Source organism: Nicotiana attenuata, unplaced genomic scaffold (assembly GCF_001879085.1).
Source record: "Nicotiana attenuata strain UT unplaced genomic scaffold, NIATTr2, whole genome shotgun sequence".
NCBI lineage: Eukaryota > Viridiplantae > Streptophyta > Magnoliopsida > Solanales > Solanaceae > Nicotiana > Nicotiana attenuata.
The window spans coordinates 81,585-102,135 of record NW_017674093.1 but is presented as its reverse complement, the minus strand read 5'-3'; the positions used below and the strand labels follow the sequence as shown (position 1 = coordinate 102,135).

Genomic DNA, 20,551 nt, shown 5'->3' with positions numbered 1-20,551 from the left:
CCTTAAAAACATCATACGGACTCGCTCGTGCATCCAAATCACTAAAATAACATCAACAACTATGAATTTAACATCAAAATCATGAAACTTTCTCAAGACTTCAATTTTCCAATTTTCTCAATAACTATCCGATTCACGTCGTTTCAAGTCCGTTTCTTACCAAATTTTACCGACAACACATATAAATCATATTGAACCTGTACCGGGCTCCGGAACCATAATACAGGCCCGATACCACAGGTTTCACATAACATTTCACTTTCAAAAAACCTTTATATTTTTCAGAAAATAATTTCTTTCAAAAATTCATTTCTCGGGCTTGGGACCTCGGAATTCGATTCCGGGCATACGCCCAAGTCCCATATTTTCCTACGAACCCTCCGGGACCGTGAAATCACGGGTCCGGGTCCGTTTACCCAAAATGTTGACCGAAGTCAACTTAATTCATTTTAAAGCAAATTTGATCATTTTTCACAGATTTTCACATACAGACTTCCGGCTACACGCCCGGACTGCGTACGCAAATTGAGGTGATGCTGAAAGAGGTTTTTAAGGCCTCAAAACACAGAAATTAATTTAAAAACAAGTGATAACCTTTTGGGTTATCACATTCTAAATCCTGGTTATTATGTTTTGCTATTGTAGTTAGGGATACTCTCATCGAGATAAAAATCGACCTATACCAAATTATTACATTTTACGAAACAATACATTCAATAGAGACACAATTCAAGAGGGAATTGAATGTTGAGTACATGACCTTAATATATTGAAATTCAATAGCAAAAGACAATTTTGAGAGAAAAACAAAAACCAAATGAAGCTAAGCACTCCAAAGACAAGGACCAAACAATTCAACATGTAGTCGTTAAAATTAGAGCCTAGCTAATTGCTGTATATTTATAGGATAAGCAAATGTCTTTGAGATGGAGCTGAATGATTTCTTGGCCAAGATAATATTTGCAACTTCAGTGGGATGAAAAGCATCCCAAAATATATATTTGGAACGATCTTCACATGGCTGTTGTAGAGGAAGACATGTTATCTGCCCATTGTTCCTTCCCACTCCACAGCATCCCTTATCCACCACTTCAAACCCTATATGTATTGGACAAAATTAGAGATCCTTGAAAAAGTGAAATAGTTGCATATAGGGGTGTCAAATAGGGGGTTGGGCTGATTTTGAACGGGTTAAAATGGAATGAGGCAATAAATGGATGGGTCAATATAACCCGCCCAAAAGTTACTTAAGCTATGATGGGCTAGAATCTTGGGTCAAAGCCCAACCCGTCCAACTCTTAGTAAACTTTAATTAACGTGTGTTACTTTTTTATATATATATTATTTAATTACCAAATAATACTTTTTTTTGTCCTTTTGTTATAGTCATATATAACATATCAAATAAAAAATTTATTTTAAAGATATTTTAGCAAAGTTGCTCATGTATCTATTTGGGCTAAAAATCAGTCCAACTTTAAATGGGTTGGGTCAAGATGGGCTGAGTTCAATAATGGGCGGGTCATATATAACATATCAAATGAAAAAAATTCTTTTAAAGATATTTAGCAAAGTTGCTCATGGATCAATTTGGCCTAAAAATTAGCTCAACTTTAAATGGGTTGGATCAAGATTAGCTGAGTTCAACAATGGACGGGTCAATAAGCGGACCAACCTTGGACGGATTAGGCGGGTTAAACAGGTTTAGGCTTAAATTGCCACCCCTAATTGCATATAACTTGTTATAGTAGTAGGCGTTTGGACATGAATTTATTGATATTTAAATAACAAATAGTATTTGAATAGTTACCATAAGTTTTTGCATTGACTACAAGATCTTTGGTGCTTTCAAAAGAATCCAAGAAGACAAACTTTGCTCCAGGCAAAACCTTATTGAAACGAACAACCAGCTTTTTGAGTCCAGAGTTAAAGAGGAGAATAGCGTTGTTGATCTCTTCATTACATCTGCTGTCATTTCCATCATACCTTGCTAGCTCATAGGGTATGCATCCTATTTGTCCTACTCCTGTTACCACAACTTTCCGAGCTCCTAAGTTATATAATTCCTGAATACATCAACACATTAGGTTACCTGAAAATTAAGGTAAGTTACCTGCAACGTACAACAGGTAAAAGTACACTACTAAAAAAATAGAAATTAGCAGAAAAATTAATCTTATTTATCGATAGATTAGCGATATATTATTAAAAAATTTTGTTAGTTACGAATGATTTAGTGACAGATTAGCGACGGAGTTCGTAGGTAATTCCAATTTTTTTGTAGTGGTACATTGATAGTATAATTTTACGGTGTAGGGTTAATATAATCCATTTTATTATTCTATCTATTCTATATCATATGTGGCTTTCTTTAATTTTTAGTCCATTGTCAAAAGGAATTGCACCTGCTATGTTTAAAAAAAGTTTAACTTTAAATTTTTTATTTTACCCTTAATTAAATATTTTTATAGCCATAAAAATATATTGTCATACGTTTAAAACTACAGTTCCAAAAGTTTTTTAATCTTAAAATTCATGCCTAGTGAAACACTACCACATAAAATGAAACGGAAAAGTTATGACCCCTTAAATAAGAATTAACCTATATAGGCGTCCATCCAACCGCTAAAACTAAAAATGACCCCCATAGAATAATATTCGTATAATAATTCATGTATAATATGTTTATAATAATGTATAATCAGTGTACACGCTATGCATACAAACTAGAAAAAGTAAACAGTAAATCGGTCCGGCTATTTATATAAAGATCCCTAATTTGAAAGGTCAATTGCTAGTTCATTATGAGAAAATATGACCATTTTGTTGCTATAAGTTTGAATCCACTAACCGATAGTTGCTTGCAATACTCTTGAAGAAGTGCAGTAGCATAGGCTTGTGGTGTGTACTGTGAATGAGTTGAGTAATAATCAGTCATGAAGTAATTATTGAGGTAGTCATTGCTTCCCAATCCTGAGTAGAAAATACATTTGCTCAAATAGCCATTTAATGTGTTGTTATTTCCTCTGAATAATCTCCTCAGCTCCTCAACAGTTCTTGCAAAGTTTTCTACCTGTTGGTTCATTGGCATATGATCCCCCTACATTCAGACAAACAATTACTGTTAGAGAGAATTTTAAAAGATTTAACTTACATATATATGCACTAATAGTACAAGAAAATTTTACACAATAAATTAACATATTGTAGCAGGTTACACGTCTTATTTTTCATAGGTAACTCAATACGTTTGGTGGCCTAAAGCCAATGTACGAGAAGCCTTAAACTTTGAAAATTTAATATTTATTTTTATGTGAATTTTTTTTTTTTAATATTTTGATATGTAAAGTTGTAAATAATTTTTTTTAAATCTACATGTGTTTTATTGTGGAAAAACAATAATGTTCATGTCAAACCTATTCCATAATATTCACACGTAAAGAATTTAGGGGAAAATCCACACTACCAGTTTTTTGCTGAAATAGTAAATCAATTACAAATTAAAATATATCTTCCTTTTTTTTAATTTATAAAGAACCTTTCTGCGTAATTTATTTAATAAAAATTTAGTTAAGTACTTTATTGTTGGTAAATTTTGGGTCCCTTAAAAGGGTGAGGCCTAAATCGAATGCTTTAGTTGCTTCACCATCAGCCGGCCTGTTATTTTTCAAGTAATTAGTTATTGGGAAAGTTACTTGTGTAGTTATCTTTTTGGTGACCTTATTGCATAAAATTCTCTTATACTGTCAGTTACAGAAGTTAAACTCGCACTAAAAACATATTAGGAACAGTTTAATATAAAACAAAAAAAAAAAAAAGTATACCAAGTTATTTCCCGTTTCATCTCGAATTCCTGCAGCTCCTGATGCGTAATTTGCTCCTCTTAATAGTGCTCGACCACGAACTCTTGAATAGGGAGGGATATAGTAGGAAAAGCCAAGAAGTTGAGCTGCATTATTTTATCCCAATGCCCAAATGCACAATGTTCCAAAAGACATTAGAGTAATGCAAAAATAATAATAAAAAATTAAAAATTAAATTAAAAAAGAAAACTAATGTTGTTACTATAAGCTTTTAGCATAACAAGCTGACGGAATAAAGAGTTAAAGTTATATACACGTCAGCATATCTTAAAGTCTTAAGAAATATATACCTAAAATATCGACATAAGTACGACCATTAGTAAAACGACCAGTGGCGCCTTGTGGGAAGTCTATGCCATAAGGCATGTAATTTGCCCTAGCAAGAGTAAGTATCCCATTGTTGTTGCCATTGTCAACAAGTGAATCCCCAAATATGAAAAAACAAGGAACTTTGGGTTCTTGTTGTTGTGACCAAACCTTAGTTGTCAACAAGAAAAAAAACACAAATGCCAACATAACAAATTCAAAGAATTTTTCCATTACTTTCAGAATAAATTATTTGTAGAAAGGTAGTGTTTGTTGTTTGTTATTGGTCTTTGTATTTATAGTGTAAGGTAGTGTTTGTTTTCTGTTACATATTTTTATGGGATTCATGTGCCAAATTAGATAAGGCAAAGAGTTACAACCCGTGAAAGTAATGCTAGTGGATAGCTTTTTTTAGCTGTTGTATGTAGTGTGAATGTGTGAGTATTATATACAGCGGTGACAGTAACTGCATCTCGTGATCACTGCTTACAAAGGCTTTAATTTGTTCCTTATATAGAAGGCGATTCATTAATGAGGAATGGAAATACATACCATACGAGAAAACGAAAAGAAAAACATAAATGATATGTATGTTTTGTTATTGGCGAAATACATAAATGGCCCCTTCATGTTGTCCTTAACGATCAGACAAACACTTCAACTGACCACTCTACCAATTAAATATTTCAAGTGGCTATTAAGTGTATCAAATAAACACTCAAGTGCAGCAAACCATGTGCATAAATTACACTTGCCAATGACATATTAAAATGAACCAATAAAAAGGCGACACGTGTAATTTGTAATAATTAAAACAAAAATAACCGTCTGACCCCTTCCCCACCTAGCTATCTCAAAAAATTAGTCTAAATTTCCGGCGAGTTCTAGTCCGACAAAAATGGAGTCTCACCGTAGTGATGAAAAATTTGAATTAACAGACATCTCGTACAACCCAAGTATTACACGAGCAAAAGCTCTCTGATCTCGTCAATGCCCATATTTTCTATTTTTTTTTTGTGGGTATATCAATGCTCATTAACAGAACAAGTACATACACATTAGAAGATGAATACATCAATCTCCATAAATAAATAAAGAATCCAGTAGTAGTATTCAACAATTAATTGGGTCTAGTAAGATAAAATCAACAGTGGTCAAGCCCGTGAATGTCAGAGATTTAAAGCGTCAAAGCAGAGCAACAAATACATCTATAACAGCAGATCCGACGGCGACGACGACTCCATTGAAGGTAGCAGAATTAGGAGAGTTGGTAGGAGAACCGCCGGGAGCGGTGGCGATAGATGGAAGAGAAGCACCGGAAGGAGATACCGGAGTATCGGCAATTGATGGAGCTGGCGGAAATAGATTGAAGATTTGTCTTTGGTATGCTTTTTTGTATGTGGTGGAGGCAGCTAAAGTAGTGGTGGAGGAGGTGGACGGAGTTCTTGCGGTGGTGACGGTAGCAGTGGTGGAGATGGTAGCGACAATTTGAGGTTGAAAGGAGACATAAGCACAAAATTTAGGTGCCAATTTTCCTATATTGGCTTGTTATTTGCGCTGCCATAGACATTGTTCTTGTCCTCCATCGAAGGTGAAAAACTTGAAGAAGGAGAAATGTGAAATGAAGGTAAGTGGGGACCACATAAAGTAAAATTAATTTTTTGAAAAAAGATAAAAACTTGATTTTAAGGGTTTCACGCGCTTAGATGTGAATATATAGCACACACTTCGCCATGTCAGCGCGAGGGGTTCACGAGGTTATACTTCAGTCAAGAAGAAAGTGTGTAATTGATAATGGGGTCACTTGAGGTGTTTGTCTGATCGTTGAGGACAACATAAAGAGGCCGTTTATGTATTTCGCCTTTGTTATTATTTATTAATAATAAAAGACGTGTGAATGAAAAATGGTGGGAAAAGAAATGGAGGGAAGTGAAATTTTGAATGAGTTCATTTTACTAATGCACTTTGTCCCTCATTGGTAGAAGGAAAGAAAATCTTTGTGTATATATAGAGAAGCTCATCTTTTAGCTCTTAAAGAGTTAAGAAGAAGGCAAGCCTCGCGCCGTCGTCGTCGTCGCTCGCTTGGCTCGGCTTCGGATTTGGATTTGGATTTGGTCAAAGATCGATTGATTGATTAATCTTTTTGGACAAAATTCTTTTCAAATATTTAATTAATTAATTAAATTAATTAACGAAAATTCAATCCGGAATAACCCATGACCCGCGACCCGATCCGGTTCGGCCCGTTTTTTTCCCGGATTATTTTAAATCCGTTTTAATTTTCCCGCAATATTTCCAACAGCTATGGCTGTTTTGAAACAGTGTCAAACCTGTTCCCAATGTGTTTTACAGCCTTCGAGTGGTTCGCTGTTCATCGGCGTTTTTGGTACTAACACTCGAGTGAGTTAAATCGTTCTATCCTGGGAGGATTTATTCCAGAACCTCGGGTACTTGAGGGGAATAATTTCCTTAAGGACACACTGTGTATTTAGTGCGCTCGATTTGTTCCTATACCGTTTTTGAAATTTATTTTGAAGTTCAAATACTGTTTTCAGAATTTATTTCTATTAACTTTCTGTTTCTGTTTTCAGAAAGATTATTGTTTTTATTTATTTACAACAATACAGATATATAACAATATGGGTTTTGTTATTATTTATTAATAATAAAAGAGGTGTGAATGAAAAATGGTGGGAAAAGAAATGGAGGGAAGTGAAATTTTGAATGAGTTCATTTTACTAATGCATTTTGTCCCTCATTGGTAGAAGGAAAGAAAATCTTTGTATATATATATAGAGAAGCTCATCTTTTAGCTCTTAAAGAGTTAAGAAGAAGGCAAGCCTCGCGCCGTCGTCGTCACTCGGCTGGCTTCGGCTTCGGCTTCGGTCAAAGATTGATTGATTATTAATTAATTAAATTAATTAACGAAAATTCAATCCGAAATAACCCATGACCCGGTCCGGTTCGGCCCGTTTTCTTTCCCGAATTATTTTAAATCTGTTTTAATTTTCCCGCAATATTTCCAACAGCTATGGCTGTTCTGAAACAGTGTCATATCTGTTCCAACAGCTATGGCTGTTCTGAAAGGTTGCAAACCTTTTCAGAAACAGTACCAAATTGACCATAAATATTCCTTCAAATCCCAGAATATTTACTTACGAAATTTTCTGATAATCTTCTTCTTCTTCTGCACAAAAAATCCAGTGTGTTTTACAGCCTTCGAGTGGTTTGCTCTTCATCGGCGTCTTTGGTACCAACACTCCGATGAGTAAAATCGTTCTATCCTGGGAGGATATATTCCAGAACCTCGGGTACTTGAGGGGAATAATTTCCTTAAGGACACACTATGTATTGAGTGGGCTCTATTTGTTCCTATGCCGTTTTCGAAATTTATTTTGAAGTTCAAATACTGTTTTCAGAATTTATTTCTACTAACTTTCTGTTTCTGTTTTCAGAAAGATTATTATTTTATTTATTTACAGCAATACAGATTAATAAAAATCTTAAGGAAATTAATTTATTATATTCTGTATTCTGTCTGAATTTTACTATTCTAATTTGAAGATATAAAAATTTCATCAGAGTATTGAAATTCAGAAAACGATTTGAAGAACATAAAAACTTTATCGTTTTTCTGTAAAACAGTATATAAAAACTTCGGTTGTTTTTTATTACGTACTGTTTTTTTATTACAGTATTATTTACTGTTCTGGTTTTGCCATTAATTGAACTCTTCTGTTGTTGACAGTGAGAAATGGCAATTGATAACGGAAATCCTTCTGCGGCTGTTGGTGCAACGACGATAGCCTCGTCAAGCCGCACTGCTGTTCCTCCGGCCGAGAAACCGGGGAAATTTTTTGGAGCCAACTTCAAAGGATGGAAGCAAAGGGTGTTCTCTGGCTTACCACACTTGGTATGCAGAAATTCACTAGTGAAGAGCCTCCAGTGCCTGCTGCGGACATGACGGACAACGAAAAGTTCATGGTTGTTGACGCGTGGAAGCAGGCAGATTTTCTTTGCAAAGGCTATATCTTAAGTTCTTTAGAGGATGACTTGTACAATGTGTACAGTGCAATGAATACTTCGAAAGAATTATGGGACGCACTTGATAAGAAGTACAAGACAAAAGATGCATGCTTGAAGAAGTTCGTGGTTGCCAAGTTTCTAGACTATAAAATGATAGACAACAAAACTGTGAGAACCCAAGTTCAGGAGCTTCAACTTATTTTTCACGACCTTATTGCTGAAGGTATGGTCGTGAATGAAGCATTTCAAGTAGCTGCTATGATTGAAAAATTACCTGCTTCGTGGAGAGATTTCAAGAACTATCTTAAGCACAAGCCCAAAGAAATGAAGTTGGAAGATCTTGTGATACGTCTAAAGATCGAGGAAGACAACAAAACAGCCGAGAAGAAATCTCGTGAAAATTCAACGATCATGGGAGCTAATATCGTTGAGGAGACTGCTCCAAAAAGTAAGAAGAGGAAGAGGTCTTCTGGACAAACTAAGGAGCAGAGCAAAAAGAAATTCAAGGGCAGCTGCTACAATTGTGGAAAAGTTGGTCACAAAAGCCCTGATTGTCGTCTCCCGAAAAAGGATAATAAGAAGGGACAAGCCAACATAGTGGAGAAGAATGATGACATTGATGATCTTTGTGCAATGCTTTCGGAATGCAACCTAGTTGGAAATCCGAAGGAGTGGTGGATTGACTCTGGAGCCACTCGACATGTTTGTGCTGTCAAAGAAGAATTTGCGACTTACTCTATTGTTGGTCCCGAAGAAGAAATTTCCATGGGAAATAATGCAACAGCCAAGATTGAAGGTTATGGGAAGATATTCCTGAAGATGACTTCCGGCAAGGTGTTAACGCTCAACAACGTTCTTCATGTTCCTACTATTAGGAAGAATTCAGTTTCTACTTCTTTACTTGTAAAGAATGGATTCAAATGTGTATTTATTTCTGATAAAGTTGTTGTAAGCAAGAACGAAATGTATGTTGGAAAAGGCTACCTCACGGAGGGCCTTTTCAAACTCAATGTAATCGTTGTTGACAGTATGAATAAAATTTCAGCTTCTTCTTATTTATTGGAGTCAAATGATTTATGGCATATTCGTTTAGGACATGTCAATTATAAAATCTTGCGGAAGTTAATTAATTTAGAAGTATTGCCTAAATTCGAGTGTAATAAATCGAAATGTCAAATATGTGTTGAATTTAAGTTTGTAAAACATCCTTATAAGTCTGTTGAAAGGAATTCAAATCCTTTAGACTTAATTCATACTGACATTTGCGATATGAAGTCGACACCATCTCGAGGTGAAAAAAAGTATTTTATTACTTTTATTGACGATTGCACTAGATATTGTTATGTTTATTTGCTTAATAGTAAGGATGAAGCAATTGAAGCATTTAAGCAATACGAGAATGAAGTGGAGAATCAATTGAATAAAAAGATCAAAATGATTAGAAGTGATAGAGGTGGAGAATATGAATCTCCATTTGCAGAAATATGTTCAGAATATGGAATTATCCATCAAACTACTGCACCTTACACACCTCAATCCATCGGAATTGCGAAAAGGAAAAATCGGACATTAAAGGAAATGATGAATTCTTTAATAATAAGTTCCGGATTACCATAGAGTTTGTGGGGGGAAGCTCTCCTTACAGCTAACCGAATACTCAACAGAGCACCCCACAACAAAACGCATTCTATTCCATATGAAAAATGGAAAGGAAGAAAACCCAACTTGAAATATTTCAAAGTGTGGGGGTGTCTAGCAAAGGTACAAGTTCCTTTACCTAAAAGGGTTAAAATCGGACCAAAAACAGTAGATTGTGTTTTCATTGGATATGCTACAAAGAGTAAAGCATATCAATTTTTGGTTCATAAATCCGATAATCCCGAGATTCATGCTAATACGGTAATGGAATCAGATAATGCTGAATTCTTTGAAAGCATCTATCCGTATAAAACTGAAAGCGAGTCGTTAAGTGAAAGACCTAAACGACCTCGGAAAGAACCAAAGGAAAATACTCCAAGTATAGAAGATCCAAGGTGTAGCAAACGTCAAAGAACATCTACTTCCTTTGGACCAGATTTTGTGACATTCTTGCTTGAAAATGAGCCTCAAACTTTTAAAGTAGCTATGTCATCTTCTAATTCAGCATTTTGGAAAGAGGCAGTCAATAGTGAGATTCAATCAATTTTGGATAACCATACATGGGAATTGGTTGATCTTCCTCCAGGAAATAAGCCTTTAGGTTCGAAATGGATCTTTAAACGGAAAATTAAAGCTGATGGCACTATTGACAAATATAAGGCAAGACTTGTTGTCAAAGGTTATACACAAAAGGAAGGCCTTGATTACTTTGACACTTACTCGCCAGTAACAAGGATAACATCTATTAGGGTGTTAGTTGCACTAGCGGCCGTGTACGGTCTTGAAATCCATCAAATAGATGTTAAAACAACTTTCCTAAATGGAGAATTAGAGGAAGAGATTTACACGGAACAACCTGAGGGTTTTGTGGTTCCTGGTAAAGAAAAGAAAGTGTGCGAACTTGTTATGTCGCTTTATGGACTTAAACAAGCACCCAAACAATGGCATGCAAAATTTGACCAAACAATGTTGGCAAATGGATTTAAATTCAACGAGTATGACAAAGGTGTTTACATTAAAAATACTCCAGGTCATGAAGTCATTGTTTGTTTATATGCTGATGACATGTTTATAATAAGCAAAAGTATGGCAGATATAAATGCTACAAAGCGCATGTTGGCTAGAAAATTCAACATGAAAGATTTGGAGTTGCTGATGTGATCTTAGGAATCAGAATTCACAAGACTCCACAAGGTCTAGCATTATCACAGTCTCACTACATTGAAAAGGTACTTGACAAGTTCAAGTATTTGGATTTCAAAATTGCCAAGACTCCAATTGACGTGAGTTATGCACTTCAAAAGAATGAAGATGAAAGTGACTCACAACTGGACTATGCAAGAGTATTGGGAAGTTTGATGTATATCATGAATTGTATGCAACCAGATATAACATGTGCTATTAGCAAACTGAGTCGGTTTACAAGTAATCCCAATCAAATACATTGGATGGCAATGAAACGAGTTTTGGGGTATCTGAAACATACCCAAAATTATGCTTTGCATTATAACAAATATCCTTCCGCGATCGAGGGATATAGTGATGCAAATTAGATCACCGGATCATCTGAAGTTAAATCTACGAGTGGATATGTTTTCACAATTGGGGGTGGAGCAGTGTCTTGGAAATCATCCAAACAAACATGCATCGCCCGTTCTACGATGGAATCTGAATTCATAGCTTTAGATAAGGCGGTGAAGAAGCTGAATGGCTCCGGAATTTCTTGGAAGATATTCCATTTTGGCCCAAACCTTTGGCACCTATTTGTATACATTTTGATAGTCAAGCGGCAATAGGTAGGGCAGGGAGCATTATGTATAACGGAAAATCTCGTCATATTCGACGGAGACACAATACCATTAGACAACTACTCTCTAGTGGTGTTATCACAATTGACTACGTAAAGTCAAGAGATAACGTGTCGGATCCACTTACAAAAGGCCTATCTAGAGAGGCAGTTGAAAGACCATCAAATGGAATGGGGTTAAAGGCCGAGGACAAGTTATCATGGCAGTAACTCTACCTAGCAGACTGGAGATCCCAAGAGCTAGGTTCAAAGAGATAAAACAAAGTTATGAATGACGGTTCAACATTGTCAAATAACTCAACCCATTCTCGTGATGAAGACAATGTTCCAAAAACGAGGTAAAGCATTAAGGCTTTTTGATGAGTCAATAAAGATTAAAGCTTTTTAATGCTTTGCTAAGTCTGCCAGGATATGACCAAATAGTGTGTCTTTAGTATTACCCGTTTAGGAATCACCTATGTGAGTGTGAAGTGTAAGCCGCTTCAAGGAGAAAGTAAAGGCTCATTCTCTAAGCACTCATGAAACCAGGCGGTGTTCATGGCTGAAACGAACACAACCGTGAGAACCATAGATGGTTAAGGATCGATTGTGTGATTTATGTTGTCTAGGTATACAACAAAACTCGACGGTTCAAAGATATCAAATCTACCGATTGACCGAGTATATCCAATATAAGTTCACTATGGAAAGTTCAAAGGGAAACCTACTTATCCAGATGCAATTAATTCTTGCATGTAAAACACACACACGTCTGTGCATTCCTTTAAGTTTATAGCCATTCCCCATTCATGTGGGGGATTGTTGGGTTTTGTTATTATTTATTAATAACAAAAGAGGTGTGAATGGAAAATGGTGGGAAAAGAAATGGAGGAAGTGAAATTTTGAATGAGTTCATTTCACTAATGCACTTTGTCCCTCATTGGTAGAAGGAAAGAAAATCTTTGTGTATATATAGAGAAGCTCATCTTTTAGCTCTTAAGAGTTAAGAAGAAGGCAAGCCTCGCGTCGTCGTCGTCGCTCGCTCGGCTCGGCTTCGGATTTGGTTTTGGATTTGGATTTGGATTTGGTCAAAGATCGATTGATTGATTAATCTTTTTGGACAAAATTCTTTTCAAATATTTAATTAATTAATTAAATTAGTTAACGAAAATTCAATCCAGAATAACCCATGACCCGCGACCCGATCCGGTTCGGCCCGTTTTTTTCCCGGATTATTTTAAATCCGTTTTAATTTTCCCGCAATATTTCCAACAGCTATGGTTGTTTTGAAACAGTGTCAAACCTGTTCCCAGTGTGTTTTACAGCCTTCGAGTGGTTCGCTGTTCATAGGCGTTTTTGGTACCAACACTCCGGTGAGTTAAATCGTTCTATCCTGGGAGGATTTATTCCAGAACCTCGGGTACTTGAGGGGAATAATTTCCTTAAGGACACACTGTGTATTCAGTGGGCTCGATTTGTTCCTATACCGTTTTCGAAATTTATTTTGAAGTTCAAATACTGTTTTCAGAATTTATTTCTACTAACTTTCTGTTTCTGTTTTCAGAAAGATTGTTTTTATTTATTTACAGCAATATAGATATATAACAATCTGGGTTTTGTTATTATTTATTAATAACAAAAGAGGTGTAAATGGAAAATGGTGGGAAAAGAAATGGAGGCGAGTGGAATTTTAAATGAGTTCATTTTACTAATGCACTTTGTCCCTCGTTGGTAGAAGAAAAGAAAATCTTTGTGTATATATAGAGAAGCTCATCTTTTAGCTCTTAAAGAGTTAAGAAGAAGGCAAGCCTCGCGCCGTCGTCGTCGCTCGCTCACTCGGCTCGGCTTCGGATTTGGATTTGGATTTGGATTTGGTCAAAGATCGATTGATTGATTAATCCTTTTGGACAAAATTCTTTTCAAGTATTTAATTAATTAATTAAATTAATTAACTAAAATTCAATTCAGAATAACCCATGACCCGCGACCCGGTCCGGTTCGGCCCGTTTTCTTTCCCGGATTATTTTAAATCCATTTTAATTTTCCCGCAATATTTCCAACAGCTATGGCTATTCTGAAACATTGTCAAACCTGTTCCAACAGCTATGGCTGTTCTGAAAGGTTGCAAACCTTTTCAGAAACAGTACCAAATTGGCTATAAATATTCCTTCAAATCCCAGAATATTTACTTACGAAATTTTCTGATAATTTTCTTCTTCTTCTGCACAAAAAATCCAGTGTGTTTTACAGCCTTCGAGTGGTTCACTGTTCATCGACGTTTTTGGTACCAACACTCCGGTGAGTTAAATCGTTCTATCATGGGAGGATATATTCAAGAACCTCGAATACTTGAGGGGAATAATTTCCTTAAGGACACACTGTGTATTCAGCGGACTCGATTTTTTCCTATACCATTTTCGAAATTTCTATTGAAGTTCAAATACTGTTTTCAGAATTTATTTCTACTAACTTTCTGTTTCTGTTTTCAGAAAGATTATTGTTTTATTTATTTACAGCAATATAGATTAAAACAATGTATACGTTAATTTTAGCTACTGCTTCATATACAACAACAATGAACCCAGTGTAATGCTACAAATAGCGTCACGACCCATTCTTCCCTCCATGAGAGGTCGCGACGCCTAGTCTCTACGACTAGGTAAGCCTAATATTTGCGGAAAACAACGAAAATGGAATCATAAATCTAAACTACTAACACCAACAGTAATGAAGTAATTGACATAAATACCGCTCGACATATACAATAACAACTCCCAAAATGAATACACACAGAATCTTCCCAAGACCCGGAACATCATAAGTCACAAGCTTCTAAGAATTTACTAATTGTTCTATACATTTGTGTTTAGAAGTAGTAGAGGAAGAACTACACCAAAAGATAGTCGGGGACTCCTAGGTCTGCGGACGTGGCAGATGTACCTTGAAGTCTTCGTAACAACACCAGGTGCACAACTAATAGCGAGCCTGGAATGATGTACCTCGATCTGGACACGAAAACATGTGCAGAAGAGTAGCATGATGTTGACTTATGTGAGTCCACCAAACTATAGAGTACCTGGTCCTCTATGAGACTGATACATAGAATGCAGTAACGACTGAATGTAAAGAAGGCCAGAGATTTTCTATGTGGAAAAATCCCACACAAGGGGATCAAAAAACCACGTCCTACACTTGTAGGCTTTAAACTCAACTGACTTGTAATCTACCTATTACAAGCCACTTTGCAAACACCCTTTTGCAAAGACTTCAAACTAACTTGTGATGCACTACCACAAGCCACTCTATAACTCTCATAGTTACAGAGGATTTAACTTATGACTATTCCTAGTCACAACATAAACTCTAAAGTTTACGAATATGGTTTGTTCCTAAGACAACACTTCTAAGAAAGCAAACTAGGAATTACAATGTAGAACAATTAACAAGATTACAACTCAACTATGGACGTACATAAGACTCGGTTAGAAACTAATCCTTAGTGGAGTTGTCTTCTTGTTCTTGACACACCAGTGACTTCAATGCTAGATGAACTTTGTTATGCTTGAGAGAATATCACTGAATGCACAAGCCATAGTGTGTCTTGCACCAGGTTGTTTTATCACAAAAGATGGCACACACGATAGTGATGTCAACTCAAGGTGTATACTTCTTCCCCAATGAGAAGTGACTGTTGTACAGTCTGCACATCCACTTCTGGGCAGTTGCGTTCCAGCTGGATAGTGGGCTTTGTACTTCCTGTCATGACACACCAACAGACTGGGTCCTAGGTGTGTTCCTCTTCTGTAACAGTTGCCAGATGGTCACTTTCTTGTGTCACGTTCCAGCTGTGCACTTGACTTGTACTTTTTGTCAGAGAACCCTAAGACAGCAGGTCCCTGTTGTGTTCCTCCCTTTGCTGATTTTCAGGCTTCGATTAGTTCACATGAAATGTATGTCCTGTGCACCAGGTGCTCTATCTGGTTCTTCATGACAAGTTTGTTAGATCATCAAAACATAAAATACTGAAAACCCATCAATTTCCCCCTTTTTGATGATGACAAACTTAGGCATGGACAGTATTTGTTTAGATCAAAAATAACCACATGAGATGCCAGTAGTTCCCCCTTAATCTAAGATCTCCCTCGTAATCTATCTCCATCATTCTCACACGTAGTTCCCCCTTAATCTAAGATCTCCCTCGTAATCTATCTCCGTCATTCTCAGACGTAAGTTCCCCCTTAATCTAAGATCTCCCTCATTCTCACACTTCTCTCACACTTCTTCTTTTCCCCCTTTTGGCATTATTAAAAAGGACAGGAATTAAAAATAGCACCAGTAGGTAAGAAGCATAAAGAAGTCTAACACAACTAGCTCATGCCACATATGTGCACACAACATGACAGAAAAGAGAAGCCAAAGGAACATAGGATTGTACAAGCAACGAAAAGGAAGCTGTTTCATTAATGTTTACATTGGACTGAGTAATTCAGGAGCAGTAATGGTTAAGTACAACATGCCATCACAACAAAAACATGAAAACAAAAGTAAAATAGCAGCCACAGGAGGTTGGAGCAAAAATAGCTTGACACAAGGAGGATCCTAGGGGATACTAAAGGAAGGAGGCATGGAAGAAGAGACAACCATGGTTTTGAGAACCAGGTCCAGTCTAGCATTTGCGGACAATTGTTCTTCAAGTAATTGAGCCCGAAGTCTCTTATTTTCCTTTGTCAGTCGTGTAATCTCCTCATGTACAGAATCATGTCCTTTAACTGCTTGACTGAGCTTAGTTTCCAGTATGGCATTTTGAGCCCTCATCTTTCTTATTTCCTCAGAGGCTACATTTTGAGCGTTCATTAGCTGAGAGATGGTCGAGATGCTTCCACCAACCTTTTCAATACATTCACACTCTTCTAGAGTGGTCTTAGAGAAGGTCTGCTTGCGTGTGCCCACTCTGGGATTCCCTAAGGGGGCCTTATAGAATCTGAACACCTGAGTGAGGAGAAAGCCATAAGGTAACCCATGATTTCCACCCTTGAAATTTGCCACCTTCTGCATATGGTCTATCATGATTGCAGGCAGATTGATTGGAACAAACTCATCGAGCGCTTCCATCAGGACCATGTCCGATCTTGTAGCAATAGAGCGCCTCCCAGAGCGGGGTAAGAGCACTTTATTGACTAGTTCAAAAAGAAGCTGGTACTCAGGAAGCAAAACCTTCTTATGCACCTGTTCCCCCTATTGAATACCTTGTTCTTTCATGATGGCTCTCCGAAAGTTTACTCCACAGACACCCTTAACTGAGGACATACCTTCACACGGAATTCTGAGAATTTTTCCCAACATCGAAGCGTCGAGTACAATGTCTACTCCATTTACAAGCGCACAAATATGATCCCCCTCCACAGTGAAAAGAGATGCATAAAAAGTTTTTACTGCATCTTCGTACACCAGAGACATTTCTCTCTTCAAACAAGTGTTCCCATTGTTGAAATTCCACAATCTCCAGAATTTGTCTCATGCCTGTCATCTCCGAAATTGCTGGATCAAATGTACGACCCCACAACACTTTCTGAGTTCTTAATCTCTATTGCCAAAGACCACCATCACGGGTCATAGACTTTATTGTACCAGGTTCCTTAACAGTTTCTTCTTTTTGTTTGCTAGATCCTTCGGCAGACTTTCCTTTCTAGCTTGCCATCCCCACAGTATTGTCCTCAGACACGACTAGCTCAGTTAGGCTCTATTTAGACTTGCTACTGTACTTCACAGATGACCCTTTCTATTTCTCAACAGTTTCATCGAATGCCCTTTTTATAGACTGTTGAATTGTCATAGATTGTTGTACTGAGGAACTAGGTTCCTTGGAAGCATCTTGGTCTATTTGATTTACTGACACACTCTTGATGAAATCCTTTGGATTCATTTTCCTCTTTTTCCTTGTCTTGATACTCCTCTTACTTTTCTGAAATGAGGACTCAGAACTCTTTTGCTGTAGTGACCTGATAATGAGTGATTTGGAAGAAGACTCTAAGAGCTTGGAGTGAACAGGAGGTGCAGGAGTGAGTTTGCATAGAAGAGAATCAGGTTCATCAGAGGGCTTTTCTGAGAATATCTCATGAGCCAGGGACTTGAGGAGTGCTGCGGTTCTTGCATCTCCTAGGAATGGAATTTCTTCCCCCTGGTACTCAGACAAGAGATATGCTCCTTCATTCATCACACTCCCGGCAGCTATAGCCATGATGTTATGAGCTGCTTCCTTTTCTGGTGACTCCTTGAGAGTCACTGAGTCCAACATGGAGGTGTTCAGATACTGGTCAGGATCATCCTCAGGGGCTTCTGATGCTTGAGGAGCAAAACCTCCTGTGTGAGTTTTGATGAGATCGTAAGATTGACTAGGCATAGGATTCTCAAAATAATGGTAAACATGGTTTATCAGAAATGGAAAAACTGTAGGAGTGGAGGAGGAACCGGGAGTTGGTAAGGTGGTAGAGGGTGTGAAATAGTGACTCTCTGGGGATGACTTCAAGGATAATGATGAAGTGAGAGCGATGTCAATGGTGGGAGAGTGAGACGATTTTTCGATCGCCATTAGATGAATACTTGGTAGACGAGTATAGAGAGAGATGAGGAGAAGATCCCAGATGTACAGAGTAGATGAAGGTTCATGACTTGCCTTGAGAGAAAAAGAAGGTTTTATTGGAAGAAGGGCTAATGATGAGTGGAGAGCGAAACAGGTTCTAAACAGTTCTGAAGAACGGCGGTAGGTTTGTGGGAAAGTGTTACCGTGCAGAGGGGATGAAAGGATTTGAAAGACAGGACATGACACGCAGACGCTGAAAAGTCAGATGATGTGGCATTTGAATTAATTTTGTTAAACACATATATTTTTTTTGTTTTAGGAGGGCATGCAGAATAAACACATTACTACTAACCTGAGATACGAGAATCTGATGCCAGAGCAGTCTTTTGAACAAAGTTTTAGCAGCTCCCCTCTCGCAGTTTATAGCCATACCTTTAGCTTCTATGATCGTCATGCGTGTTTACCTACAACGGTATTGATGTGAGTTAGGCTTGGTCAGAAAACACTTTAGCTCCCTTTACCTGATGGTATCTTACACAACCAGCAGATGGAAGATCAGGTTCTTCATTAGATTTTTGTGACCCCATCTTCACCTTGATTTATCCGAAACATTCTCTTCTTGAGGCTTTGATGCAGATATCTGGAGTTTGGTCTTCTGTTCTGCAATGCTTTCCACCGATCAATCCTTTCTTCATATTGACCCTCAGAGGATGATCTCACCCTTCAATGTGTTTGCAATTTCTCTCCAGTTGTTAATGAGGTCATTTCGTTTTGCTTCCTTGTCTCCCAGAAGATAAGGCATGAATCATGACAGGTGCACCAGGTTCTGTGTGAGTCGTGGTGGAGGAAGTTGAGTTGTGTTTTGCCAGTTTCCTTCATCTTGCTCACTTTATCATCCTCCCTATTTGAAGCCTAGATACTTCCCAGAGATAGGATTGGTTCATCATATTGATCATCATCGTTTCTTTCTTGGCAGGGAAAAGTGTCTTATTGAATACCCCATGAGCATCTCCTGCCATTTAGTGCTTCCTTTGCTGGGGACCTTTTGACTTTGTTTTGTGGTTTGTTCCCCAGTAGGATTTCTTCACTCGTCTATTTGCATTGTGCTTCCCAAGCTGATCCTTCTTGTTGTCAGGAGCAAGGCATTTTCTTCCAATTGGCGGTTCCTGGCGAGTTTTGATTTAGAAAGGACCTGGTTCGACACCTGTTCTCAAGAGAGAGCAGTGTTCATTCCTTTTGCCCAGAATTTTGGTCATTCCATAGGCGATGAGCACTATCCATGCATCATTTTCCAGTTCCGTCTTTTCCTACTGGAGTGCCAAGGGAACCTCTCTGCCTTTTCATTCACTGAGAATGTACCCTTTACTTTCTTCTCAAGGATACATTCCCTTCCCGCAGGGCTTTCAGTGAGAGGCATTTCATGATGTTTCCAGCTGCGTGCTTTAGGCATTCACTATCCATAGTCCATCGCAGTCTGCTTCCTCTCACTGCTCCCTGTACATGCACATCAACTTAGATTTAGGAACCCAAACTAGTTTGGGTCCCTTGTTACTAAAAAAAGATAAATGAGGGATTTCCTAGTCCACGCAGGTAGCATCCGCTTTTTGCGAGTGGTACCTGGTCCTTTGCTAGTAGTCACTCTATCAGTGAACGCTTTGTTCTTCTAAGCAGACTGAACCCTGGCCTGACAATTTTCTTTAAAATGCCCATTGATTCGACAGTGGGTACATAGCCAGTTATCAGGTATAGGGACATACTTGCTGTGTGGGTTGTAAGGAGTTTTCTCCCTTTGGAACCTGATGCCCTGCTTGTTCCCACTATTGTTGAGATACATGGAAGTAACAGCATCTGAGGACCAGGTCCACTTCAAGGATTTCTCAAGATCATTTCTTACTTTCTCCAACTCAGCTTAGAGTTGCTGATTCCTCTCGAATTCACTGCAAAGACTGGTTTTTACAACATTTTACTCTTTTTCAAGCATGATGTACGCCTCACTGGCTACTTCCTTCCCTTTCCCAAGACTTACATTCCTATGTTCTCTATTGAGTCCCTCAATGGTTTCCTCTAGATCAGCGCATATTGCTAACAGGTCATCTCTTTCCTCTTCAGTAGATGCAACTTTTTCTTCTCGGGTGTGCTTCTCATTGTTAAGGCCTTCTATTGTTTCTTTTAGATCAGCAACTACTACAATCAGGTCGTCTCTCTCATTTTCCACACTAGTTATTCTTTCATTCAAGGCCTCCTTTTCTATTTCAAGATTAGCTATGGTCTCATCTCGGTCTACTACACAGACCACTAGATCATCTTTAGATTGCTCTGCCTCTCCTAGTTTTATTGTGAGGATCTCCTTAT

The 20,551-nt window shown here is 37.7% G+C and overlaps 1 protein-coding gene across 1 annotated transcript; it reads right to left on the bottom strand.

The window, feature by feature from the left end:
* Positions 1-680: 680 nt before the first annotated feature.
* Positions 681-4,430, bottom strand: LOC109217995 (GDSL esterase/lipase At1g33811). The gene is made up of 5 exons (XM_019382303.1): positions 4,154-4,430; positions 3,825-3,949; positions 2,852-3,100; positions 1,811-2,066; positions 681-1,098 (listed from the first exon to the last, which is right to left on the bottom strand). Exons 1-5 carry the CDS (start codon positions 4,401-4,403, stop codon positions 875-877), a joined length of 1,104 nt encoding a protein of 367 aa, XP_019237848.1. The 5' UTR covers positions 4,404-4,430; the 3' UTR covers positions 681-874.
* Between the last annotated feature and the right edge of the window lie 16,121 nt (positions 4,431-20,551).

Excerpts from the sequence above, each read along its gene's own strand:
- LOC109217995 (XM_019382303.1), bottom strand. The coding sequence starts at position 4,403 with ATGGAAAAATTCTTTGAATTTGTTATGTTGGCATTTGTGTTTTTTTTC. Across the intron at positions 3,101-3,824 it reads ATGAAACGGGAAATAACTTG|GGGGATCATATGCCAATGAA; the intron begins GTATACTTTTTT and ends GTCTGAATGTAG. Across the intron at positions 2,067-2,851 it reads AGTATTGCAAGCAACTATCG|GAATTATATAACTTAGGAGC; the intron begins GTTAGTGGATTC and ends TGATGTATTCAG.